This window comes from Eutrema salsugineum, unplaced genomic scaffold, assembly GCF_000478725.1.
Source record: "Eutrema salsugineum unplaced genomic scaffold, Eutsalg1_0 scaffold_3, whole genome shotgun sequence".
In the NCBI taxonomy this organism is placed as follows: domain Eukaryota; kingdom Viridiplantae; phylum Streptophyta; class Magnoliopsida; order Brassicales; family Brassicaceae; genus Eutrema; species Eutrema salsugineum.
This window is the reverse complement of record NW_006256756.1, coordinates 326,313-337,082: the sequence shown is the minus strand read 5'-3', so window position 1 is coordinate 337,082 and position 10,770 is coordinate 326,313. Positions and strand designations below refer to the sequence as shown.

The following is a 10,770-nucleotide window of genomic DNA, read 5'->3' as shown; positions in this document are numbered from 1 at the left end:
ATAAGGTTCCAACCAGACCACTAAATTAGAATTTAGCATATAGTTGTATCTCTTCGTCTTGACATGGACACGGAATTTCAAAAAGTACATTAAGACAAAAATAATCCTTAGGGTCATGGGTATTTGACACAGTTAATTTTAAATTGAGTAAAGTATTCCCCTTTGATCCACCTAATTAGTAAATCACCTATTTTATCACGCAGAAAAGAATAATTTTCTTCTCTGTTTTTTTTTTGTCAAATGGAATGCTGATCTGGCCATTCATCTCTGTCAGCTAGCCTCTCTTTCTTATCTAGACGCATATACATATTAACAAACATATAACCTAAAAAGATATGTGGCCTTTAATAGGAAAAGTCCAATTCGGAATAATACATTAACAGACGAATGTTATTAATGCAGTCTCCAGTCTCTTCGGTATGATAAAAGTGATTTCTTTCCTCAAGAAACTACTTCAGTATTAATACCCTTAAATACTAGTACTAAAAATCTAGCTTCCTTAAATTAAGTTTAATAGGTTATTGACTCACATTCATAATTTGTTTTTTTAAATATGATTTGATGACATAAATTAATACTACTATAATAAATTAGTCAAAAATGAAAAAATAAGAAAATTCGGATATAAATTTGTTATAGTGTCGAAAAAGAAAAATCACACAAAAAGGGCAAAAAATCGACGGCATATGAGAGCATAGGTGCACCGATGCTTACTGTATAAATCACTCAACCGTTATCTCTCCGTCACCTCGTCGTTTGTTTTAATTACACAGAACGCCCTTAAGAGTACGTAGGTCCCACAATATTACGTATAGCAATAGAAAGCTAAAATCGTTATTTTACACGACATCCAATCCCTCTTACCGTCACTACATGCCTGATAGATACACGGAGAGAGAGAGATCAGACAGCTCACTCAAACACACACTGAGAGCCTTTCTTTAAAATTCCTTGCATTTATTTTTTTGTTTGAAAATTTTATCTATTTAATTTAATAATTATTCGATTGGATTTGTTTATTCGTCTCTTTGTTTTTACTCAATTCCATTGTTTTCGGTTCTGCTCGATTCTTCTCTCGCTCTGTTTTCGTCATTTTGCTAAAGCCACATGCAACGGTGATTAACTGACTTATCCATCTGTTCGCCGGAAAGCTTATTCTTTTCCGGCAAGAAATGCGAAAGAATCGAAAACCCAAAACCGGATCGTTCTTGGGTTACTACTAATCAAATCCATAAAATGACGATTTCTATTTTCAATCCTGATTCCATCAATTCAGAGCTATCGAAACCAACATCGATCTTTGGTCTCAAGCTTTGGGTCGTCATCGGAATTTTGCTAGGATCTCTTATAGTCATCGCACTCTTCTTTCTCTCCCTTTGTCTCACCTCTCGCCGGAGAAACCGCAGGCCGCGTCACGCCGATTTCGCATCAGCCGCCGTAGCAACGCCGCCTATTTCTAAAGAGATTCAGGAGATCGTTCGTCCTCCGGCGGCGGACCATTACCATCAGACGCAGCCTGTGGCGGCGGAGATCCAAGTCGATATCGGGAAGATCGAGCACCGTGTGGTGTTCTCGGATCGAGTCTCGAGTGGTGAAAGCAGAGGAACAGTGAGTGCTAGTGAAACGGCGTCGTTCTCAGGGAATGGTTGCGTTGGACCGGAGGTTTCGCATCTTGGGTGGGGAAGATGGTATACTCTGAGAGAGCTCGAAGCGGCGACGAATGGATTGTGTGAAGAGAATGTGATCGGAGAAGGAGGTTATGGGATTGTCTATCGTGGCATTTTAACCGATGGAACTAAAGTCGCTGTCAAGAATCTGCTTAATAACAGGTACTTGCAAAAGTTCTGACATTTTTTTTTTCCTTTTCTAAATTTTACAATTCGGGAAAATTCTGTTTATGAAACTGTATCCATTACTCCTTGTTGAATTAGGATTTTTGGAAATATCAATTGCGTTTGATGTAAACTTTCGGATTAGAAGATTGTGTCTGATTATACCATTCGTTTGCTATCTTTTCATTAAAGGTAAGGCCTTTGGAGTTAGGAATAGGAATGATTTACTGTTCTTTGTCCTTGGATGAATTCTGGATTTTATTTGTTTTATGAGTAGTATGAGAATTTCTTGTTTAGTGATAAATGTGGTCCTGGGACCTGAAACTAGAAGTTGTTTGTTGTTTCTTACTGAATTAAAGTAGATCGTGGTGTCGAAATGGGACCCTTGTGATTTGATGGGTTTACTGATCATTAATTTGGTCTCTAATTTATTCTCAAGGGGTCAAGCCGAGAAAGAGTTTAGAGTGGAAGTGGAAGCGATCGGGCGTGTAAGGCATAAGAACCTCGTTAGGCTTTTAGGGTACTGCGTCGAAGGCGCATACAGGTAGAAAAGAAACCTGCATTGCTTGATTTGGAGACTTTTCACTTGGTAATGGTACGTGTTTGTGATTACTAATGTCTTTGGACTTCCTCATGAGAAATTAGGATGCTAGTGTATGACTACGTCGATAATGGCAACTTAGAGCAATGGATTCATGGTGATGTCGGTGACAAAAGTCCCCTAACTTGGGATATCCGTACGAACATAATACTCGGCATGGCAAAAGGGTACACACACTCTTCCGAGACTCGATTGATAAATTGCATTTGTGAATTCATCTACTTCTTGTATATTTAATCTATTAATTTGTTGTTATTTTCCGCAGATTGGCGTATCTACACGAGGGTCTTGAACCGAAAGTGGTTCATCGGGACATAAAATCCAGCAATATCTTTGCTTGATCGTCAATGGAATGCTAAGGTATCAGATTTTGGACTCGCTAAGTTGTTGTTCTCCGAGAGCAGTTACGTGACAACCCGTGTAATGGGAACTTTCGGGTAAGTTTTTACTAGTATGCAGTAGTTGGATAATCTTAATTAGGATTTCAAATTCTTGAAAACCATGTAAGCTTTTGGTGACTGGTTTTGTTATATGTAGTTATGTCGCGCCTGAATATGCTTGCACCGGAATGCTGAATGAAAAAAGCGATATATATAGTTTCGGGATATTGATTATGGAGTTGATTACTGGGAGAAACCCTGTTGATTATAGTCGACCTCAAGGAGAGGTAAATGGCCCGGCTTGCATCTATCGTTTTAAGTTTTTTTTCTCTGTCTTTTGTCAGGGACTTGATTGTCTCGTTTTGTTAGGTGAATTTGGTTGAGTGGCTAAAATCTATGGTTGGAAACCGAAGGTCAGAGGAAGTGATCGATCCAAAAATACCAGAGCCACCATCATCAAAGGCTCTTAAACGCGTGTTGCTAGTTGCGTTACGGTGTGTGGATCCGGATGCAAATAAGAGACCTAAAATGGGTCATATCATACACATGCTTGAAGCTGAAGACTTGTTCTATCGCGACGTAAGTATTATGATCACAATAAACCGTTTTGAAGTGATTTAAATCGATTGTTTATTTGCTAATGGAATATATATTTCGTAGGAACGACGAGCTACGAGGGAGCATGCAAGCCGCGATTTTAACCAAAGACAGACTGCGGTTTCAGCGGGTGCGACTGTGGCTGAGATAACCGAAAGTGACAGTTCAAGAGACCCAAGATAATGGTATAAAGATGTACGAACGAGAGACTCACTTCCGGGGCCATTATTTTTTCAATTTGTTTTCTGTTTTTTGGTTAAAATCAATTATTATGTGTGACTTAATTATTTTTTATTCTTTTTTAATTAGGCTTATCCTCCATGTCTAATTAATAATTTTCTCTGTATATATATTTTTTTTGTCTAAACATCGCAAACTTATAAACAAATAGAGAGCTAGCTTTTAACTATTTTATTTTATAGTCGTTTGTTACATCATCTTCAGAAAATTATCATAAAATGATGAATGATAATCAATCCATCGAGAAATCGATATTTCGAGTTTCAACTATCTACAGCATATATGATTATGATAAACAAAATCTCGAATAACAACTACAGTATACGGTGCAATTTTTCCTTGTAATATATAGATCTACCGTCTACCACAAGCAACATTTGTGCACTACTTTCTTGATAGATAGTTTTTCAACATCTTTACATGCAACATTTTTAAATATCTGATAAATTTTGCATCCATTAATATGACCGCATTCTCTAAAAAGTAAAAACCGAGCAGCGTAAAGCGTTTAAACTTTTAACCATTAAAGGAGTTTCCACTTCTTTAATTATTTTTGTTGAAGAATTTTTGGTTAATAAATATGAATATGTCAACGCATTATAATTATGGTTTGGCTATATATGCGATATGTGGACTGTGGACCAACCTAGCTGTTATTTTCAACATAAGATGATCGGAGTAATATCACACATAGACATATCCACATATCGATCGATGGATCAACATCAATGTCGCTTTCACTGTTTTGTGCCCACCCCAAAACGGACCCATCTGTTTTATTATTGCGTAAATGATAAATCATAGCTCTCATCCTTTGGTATGAGGCCACAGTTGCTCAACTGATCCACTTCGAATTGAGATGCTTGACGTTTTTTTTTTTTTTGTTTAACTACTATGACGGGTTTATACCTTTTCTTTTGGTGCTAATATGACTGGTTTATACTTTATATTTACATTTAGGAAAAATGGGAAAAAAACCCTCACCTTTGCCAACTAGAAACCTCGTCGAGAGTTTTACCGTTTTTTTTTCCTAATTATTCATATGTTTGCTACATATCAAATTTGTTTTTTTTTATAATTGTCGAGTTCTACAAAACCAAATATTGCAGATTTTTAACGCAGTCCAGCGAATTTGGGCTTGAAGATTTGCGTTGACGAATTGACGGATATCCGAAATAATGAATAGTTTATTCTTCCTAGTTTAATAGCAGTCCAGCGAATTTGGGCTTGAAGATTTGCGTTGACGAATTGACGGATATACCCCGAAATAAATTAATTGTTTTTGCGAGGAAACTAGAACTTTCTAGCCGTTGGATTGAGAGAAATCCGCCGGTTATTCTTACACTTTTTCTTTTTTCTTTTTCTGCATAGTAAAGTCAGCTGACAACGCTTGTGTGCAATAGCTGAGACATTACAGCCGTACACGTGTCCATTAGTCTTCTTCGCTGCCGCGTAGCTGAAACTAACCACACTCTCTTTACAACTAGCAAAACCAACGTGAGAGTCCCGTATTTCCTTTTTTGTGTATTTTGCGTTTATCTGAAGAAGAACACGGCAAGTTTGTTTGATTCCTCCTCCTATAAGAACGCGTTTCAAGTTTTGCGTTTCCTCGAAATTTCGAATCCCTAATTACTACTCGGTATGAATACACTCTCACCCATCTCCCTATTTATACTTTCTTTGATTGTCTTTTGGGTTTTTCACTGCAAAGTGTTTGGTGAATTTAACTTCACTTTTTTGTTCTTTCTCGCCTTCGTTTCTTCTGATTACGAAGTCCTTTGAGGCCAATTTGAAGTAATCGATAACATTCCCGAAGAATCTCTTTCTCTAGGTTAGTTTTCGTTGGTGATGTTCTCATCGATTTGCTGGCTATCTTGTGTTAAACTTTGGCGAGTTTGGTATCTTTAAATGTCCATTTGGTGTGTAGAATCTCTGAAATTAGGGTTTTTTTGTGTGTGTGTCTGCTTTACTGAAAGTAATGTTATTTTTGTCTCTGAATTCTTGAGGTCTATTGATCTGAACGTTTTTCCTTCAGAGGGATTCCAGAAAGCTTCGATTTTTGTTTGTTTCGCTACGACTTTGGGGTCTCTATTACATGTTTGTTCTTCTTCTACATCTGTCGGAAAATCTATAAGAAATGTTAATTTACATTCATTCATAACCGTGATTGATTGATATTGGTTTGTTCATTGTTTCATATTTACTAACTTTGTCTCTTCTTTCTGTGTTTCCAGTTAGTATGAGCCCTACACAAGTGAACAAACGCGTCTTCTTCCGCTGTGGAAACCCATTCAAGATTCTGTTTCCGAAGAACAACAACAACAATGCAACTTTATCGCCGAAGCTTCTCTCAATATTGAACAATTTCGAGACAGATTTGACGGTGTCGATTAGAGAACTTATACCAAAGGATGAGAATGATATCATTACTGTTTCTTGGATGAATCAAGCCATGGAGTCTCTTTGCGGGACACACAAGAGTATCAGGACACTCGTGACCGATCTAGAGCATCCTGTATCGGACTTGGAGGAAAATCTGATTTATATGTACTCCGACATTAGCTTGAAGCTGCTTGAGCTCTGCAACGCCTTCACCTCAGAGCTTGACCGTCTTAACCATGGCAATCTATTACTAAAGTTTGCTTTTAGTAAGCTGGAGACAAACTATGTTCCCGAGGAATTCTCACATCTCGACAGTTGGAATCAGCTCATGGCTTCCAAGAACCCGAGAATCGAAAACTGCGGCGCGGTTATGAGTAGCCTTGTTGAATCGATGAATCATCATCATCGTCTCTCTGAGAAGGCGAAGAAGAAACAATCTGCAAAAGAAAAAGTTCTCCTGCGAGCTCTATACGGTGTTAAGGTCAAGACTTTATACATATTTGGCGTGTTTGCTGCTGCGTTTTCGGGTTCTTGCAAGAATCTCTTCTATCTAACCATTCCAAAGGACATGGAGGAGGAGCTTCCATGGGCACAAGCTTTCATGGAATTGCAGAACTCGATTAACCCGGAGATCAAAAACACATTTTTATCAGACAAATTCACGGTTATTAAGGATCTTGAGGCTGTTGAATCCGGTGTGAAGAAGCTTTACACAGCGGTGGCCCAAGAAGGGTCAGTTCCTAATTTATTGGTGGAGCTATTGAAGAAGTCGGTGATAGAACTCTCGGAAAGGATTGATCTTGTCTCCAATGAAACACGTCGCTTGTTGAAGATAGTGATCTCTGCTCGAGACGCATTGAACGAGACCCTCTGGACGAAATTCGCTGAAGAGTTGGGAGCGACATTGCCGATGATTAAAAATGTTAAGAGACTTGTTTGTGAGTAGAACATGTAATTATGATGTTTCCGTTCATGGTCGTTCAGTAACCATAACAATGCAGATAAAATAGAGATTTCAAGAACGAAATGAAATTAGATACTTTAAAATTCACAATCAGAATGCGTATCAAAAAAAAAAAGAATAGAGAGAAACATTCACAATCAGAACACCCTCAGAACAAGTGTAAAGAAGATCAGGTTAAGCTATCGATAACCAATGGACCAAAATGTTAGAAAACTTGTTCCAATAGTGTTCATGAATAAATTAGCTAAATTTTTGCTGCACATTTTTTTTTTTGTTTTTTGTTTTCAAGTTAAGTTTAACGAAATTGAATGTCATATTATATTCACTAGTTTTTTTTTTCTTTCCACGAATCATTCCGGAATCAAATGTCACTAGTTTGTATTGTCAAAAAGTTTGGCAGACATTGACTAGGAAACCGACATTGACTTGTATGCCTTAAATACCAAGTCGTACTCAAATTGATTGGAGAAAAGTTATTCTAGCATTCATATTATATTATGATATCACGAACTTTCCCTCACGACGTCATTTACTTCTTCAGTTCTTATAAACATTCACTAGGATATTTAGAGTAATCATAGGCTATAATTCTAATCCACATATATACTGTATGTAAAAAAATAGTTAAGACAAGTTGGAATTGACTTGAAAAGAAAAAACGAAGAAGAAGACGAAAACCCGTTTAGGTTCACGGGTCGCCCGAGAGAGGAGCCTTCTCCTTTCGCCGTTCAAAAAACAAAAGGTCCAAACTTTATAACACGTATTTGGAGAAATGTCAAGTCAACACCCTCCTTAAGCACACATCTCCTCCTCAATTTCCTCCATTTTCTTCCCTTTTTAGCCTCTCTCTTTCTCTCGTCCCTCAATTTCTTCTAAGTGCGTGCGTCTTGGGTTCTTCGCTTTTTCTTTCGTTCGATTCAGTCCGATTTTTGTAGGGTTTACTGGTTAAGATATGTCGGCAGAGTCTTGTTTCGGTGGTTCTGGAGATCAAAGCACCAAAGGATTGCCTACTCATGGTGGTCGCTATGTTCAGTATAATGTCTATGGAAACCTCTTCGAAGTTTCTAGAAAGTATGTTCCTCCTCTTCGTCCAATCGGTAGAGGCGCTTATGGCATCGTCTGGTGAGTTTTTTTTGTTTTCTCGGATTTGAAAAATCCGATGCTTTTGTTTGATTTTCCATAGGGTTTTTATGAGATTTTCTTAATTTGGATTGCTCTGTTCTCGACGAATCTCCCCGATTTACCTCCGAATTTGTGCGTAGAAATTTATGATTTTTACTCAGTTTTTGAGCTTTTGGGTCGGTTTTTGAGCTTTTGGGTCGGTTTTGAGCATTTGGGTTTCTTGTATATGTCGATGTTCTTCATAATTTGATGGAATATGAATTTGATTTTTCTTAATCTAACTCGAATTTTCCCTTCAGTCTCTTGAAGCTGTTAATTTGGGTTTTCCGGAACTCACTTATCACAGCGCACCATGCTCACTTGGAAGCACCATTTCTCATCTTCTAATCTCTTCTTTTATGTGTGTTCGTCTTTCATCAGTGCTGCTACGAACTCAGAGACTGGAGAGGAAGTAGCTATCAAGAAGATCGGTAATGCTTTTGACAACATTATCGACGCCAAAAGGACTTTGAGAGAGATTAAGCTTCTCAAGCATATGGATCATGAAAATGTACGAACTCAAACGATCTCTGGGTTTTCCTCATTTTTTTTCCTTATCTGCAATTTCATTTCTTGTCAATTTTTATAATTGTTTATGATCTTGGTTTCGCAGGTTATTGCTGTAAAGGATATAATAAGACCACCGCAGAGAGAGAACTTCAATGATGTTTACATTGTTTATGAGCTGATGGACACTGATCTCCACCAAATTATACGCTCAAACCAACCGTTAACTGATGATCATTGTCGGGTATGCATCAATCTCCATGATGCTTATATGTTGCAGATTAGTCTTCTGTCTCTATTTTAGAAGTTACTTGGTTCAGGAAGCAAGAGCAATCCATACCTGTTGTTGTGTTAGGCTACTTCAGGAATTAAGGTTGACCAAAACAACTGTTAGATTCAGTATTGCTTGAGACTAAAAAGTTAGATATGTTCTAGAACAGCCACTTTTATGTTTCTTCTCCGTTTTTTGTTTGGGATTACAGAGATTGAGTTCGTTCTTTAGTCATTAGTTTCAATGAGTTTATTTTTTTCTGCAGTTCTTCTTGTATCAGTTGTTGCGTGGGCTCAAGTACGTTCATTCAGCGAATGTATTACACCGAGACCTAAAACCCAGCAATTTGCTTCTGAATGCAAACTGTGATCTAAAGCTTGGGGATTTCGGGCTTGCGAGGACCAAATCCGAGACAGACTTCATGACTGAATATGTTGTCACACGTTGGTACCGAGCTCCAGAGTTGCTCCTTAACTGCTCAGAGTACACAGCAGCAATTGATATTTGGTCAGTCGGTTGTATACTCGGTGAAACAATGACAAGAGAGCCGTTGTTTCCTGGTAAAGACTATGTTCATCAGCTTAGACTTATCACTGAGGTAATCTATAATCTAATTTGTTTCATCCATAGAATCATTACTTAGTGTTTTCTTTGGTATCATCGCCATTTGCTGATGAATCTCTGAAAGCAGCTTATAGGATCACCTGATGATTCAAGCTTGGGATTCTTAAGGAGTGACAACGCAAGGAGATACGTTAGACAGCTTCCGCAGTACCCGAGACAGAACTTTGCTGCTAGATTCCCAAACATGTCAGCTGGTGCGGTCGATTTGCTGGAGAAAATGCTCGTCTTTGATCCAAGCAGACGCATTACAGGTGAGTTTCGTGTATACATGCTTCTTCTCTGTTTTATCATTTCGGTTTTTTTTTCTAAACAAGTATTTCTTTTGTGTAGTTGATGAAGCGTTGTGCCACCCATATTTGGCTCCGCTGCACGATATAAACGAAGAACCGGTGTGTGTGAGGCCGTTTAATTTCGATTTCGAACAACCTTCTTTGACAGAAGAGAACATTAAGGAGCTTATATATCGTGAAACAGTCAAGTTCAATCCTCAAGACTCACAGTAAGAGCCTATGAGAAAGAGTCCTAAAAAAAACTCATCAGAATGCTTGTTTTGTTTTGCTCTGTTTTTGTTATCGAATCTAAGATAAGTTTGATTATGTCTGTAATATGAATAACATCCTGAGAATTTGAAGAAAAAAAAAAGAAAAATTCTAATCTGTGTTTGCAGATTTGTTCTTCTTTTGGAGTTGCATACACAACAGTGAGTTTGATTATCTAATTCTTTTATCCAAAAGAAGAAACAAGAAGAATATTCAATATATTGATGAGGAACAAGAAGAACTTCAAACATACTTGATTGATCTGTGTTACAAGAAGAAGTCGAGACAAATATTGGAAGAACTAAACCGAAACTTACAAAGATATATGACGAATTGTGTCTGAGACTCTACATCAGTAGTGCTAAAACACAAGAAGTAAATAGAAACGAATGATTAATAATGGGGTTGGAGTCTGAAGGTGCGTAGCCATCTGTTGAGGCGGTTCATAGGCTAGAAGACAACTCCATCTCATTGGGAACAATGGTGAGAGGACGTTGCACCAGGACTCGAAGCTTGAGCCCAGCCGCACAATGACCCGTCTTCGAGCTAATGAAATAATGGACTCCTGGTTTGGTGAGAGTGACGAAATCGTATCCCGTCTTGTTAACGGCTAGCCCCCTTTAGTTTATTGATTTACTTGTGTGTTCCTATTTCTTTTGGTAACTCTCTTGT

At 37.9% G+C, this 10,770-nt stretch overlaps 3 protein-coding genes across 4 annotated transcripts; all 3 read left to right on the top strand.

The window, feature by feature from the left end:
- Positions 1–1,236: 1,236 nt before the first annotated feature.
- On the top strand, positions 1,237–3,819 carry LOC18015149 (probable serine/threonine-protein kinase At1g01540). The gene is given in 8 exon segments (XM_024154220.1): positions 1,237–1,829; positions 2,272–2,376; positions 2,478–2,600; positions 2,699–2,765; positions 2,767–2,870; positions 2,971–3,100; positions 3,183–3,392; positions 3,474–3,819. Coding segments are annotated over 8 exon segments (1,452 nt in total). The 3' UTR covers positions 3,594–3,819.
- A 1,322-nt stretch (positions 3,820–5,141) lies between these two features.
- On the top strand, positions 5,142–7,054 carry LOC18015148 (protein BPS1, chloroplastic). Of its 2 annotated transcripts, XM_024154339.1 has the most exons (3): positions 5,143–5,289; positions 5,425–5,481; positions 5,885–7,054. In XM_024154339.1, the coding sequence occupies exon 3, from the start codon at positions 5,890–5,892 to the stop codon at positions 6,976–6,978; it is 1,089 nt and encodes a 362-aa protein (XP_024010107.1). In that variant the 5' UTR covers positions 5,143–5,289; positions 5,425–5,481; positions 5,885–5,889; the 3' UTR covers positions 6,979–7,054. The 2 variants fall into 2 exon arrangements, with proteins under 2 accessions (XP_006396276.1, XP_024010107.1); XM_006396213.2 differs by lacking the exon at positions 5,425–5,481 and having other exon boundaries at positions 5,142–5,289.
- Positions 7,055–7,761: 707 nt separating this feature from the next.
- Positions 7,762–10,272, top strand: LOC18014771 (mitogen-activated protein kinase 4). Its single transcript, XM_006396212.2, has 6 exons — positions 7,762–8,118; positions 8,539–8,668; positions 8,771–8,908; positions 9,201–9,533; positions 9,627–9,810; positions 9,890–10,272. Exons 1-6 carry the CDS (start codon positions 7,949–7,951, stop codon positions 10,060–10,062), a joined length of 1,128 nt encoding a protein of 375 aa, XP_006396275.1. The 5' UTR covers positions 7,762–7,948; the 3' UTR covers positions 10,063–10,272.
- The last annotated feature ends 498 nt before the right edge of the window (positions 10,273–10,770 follow it).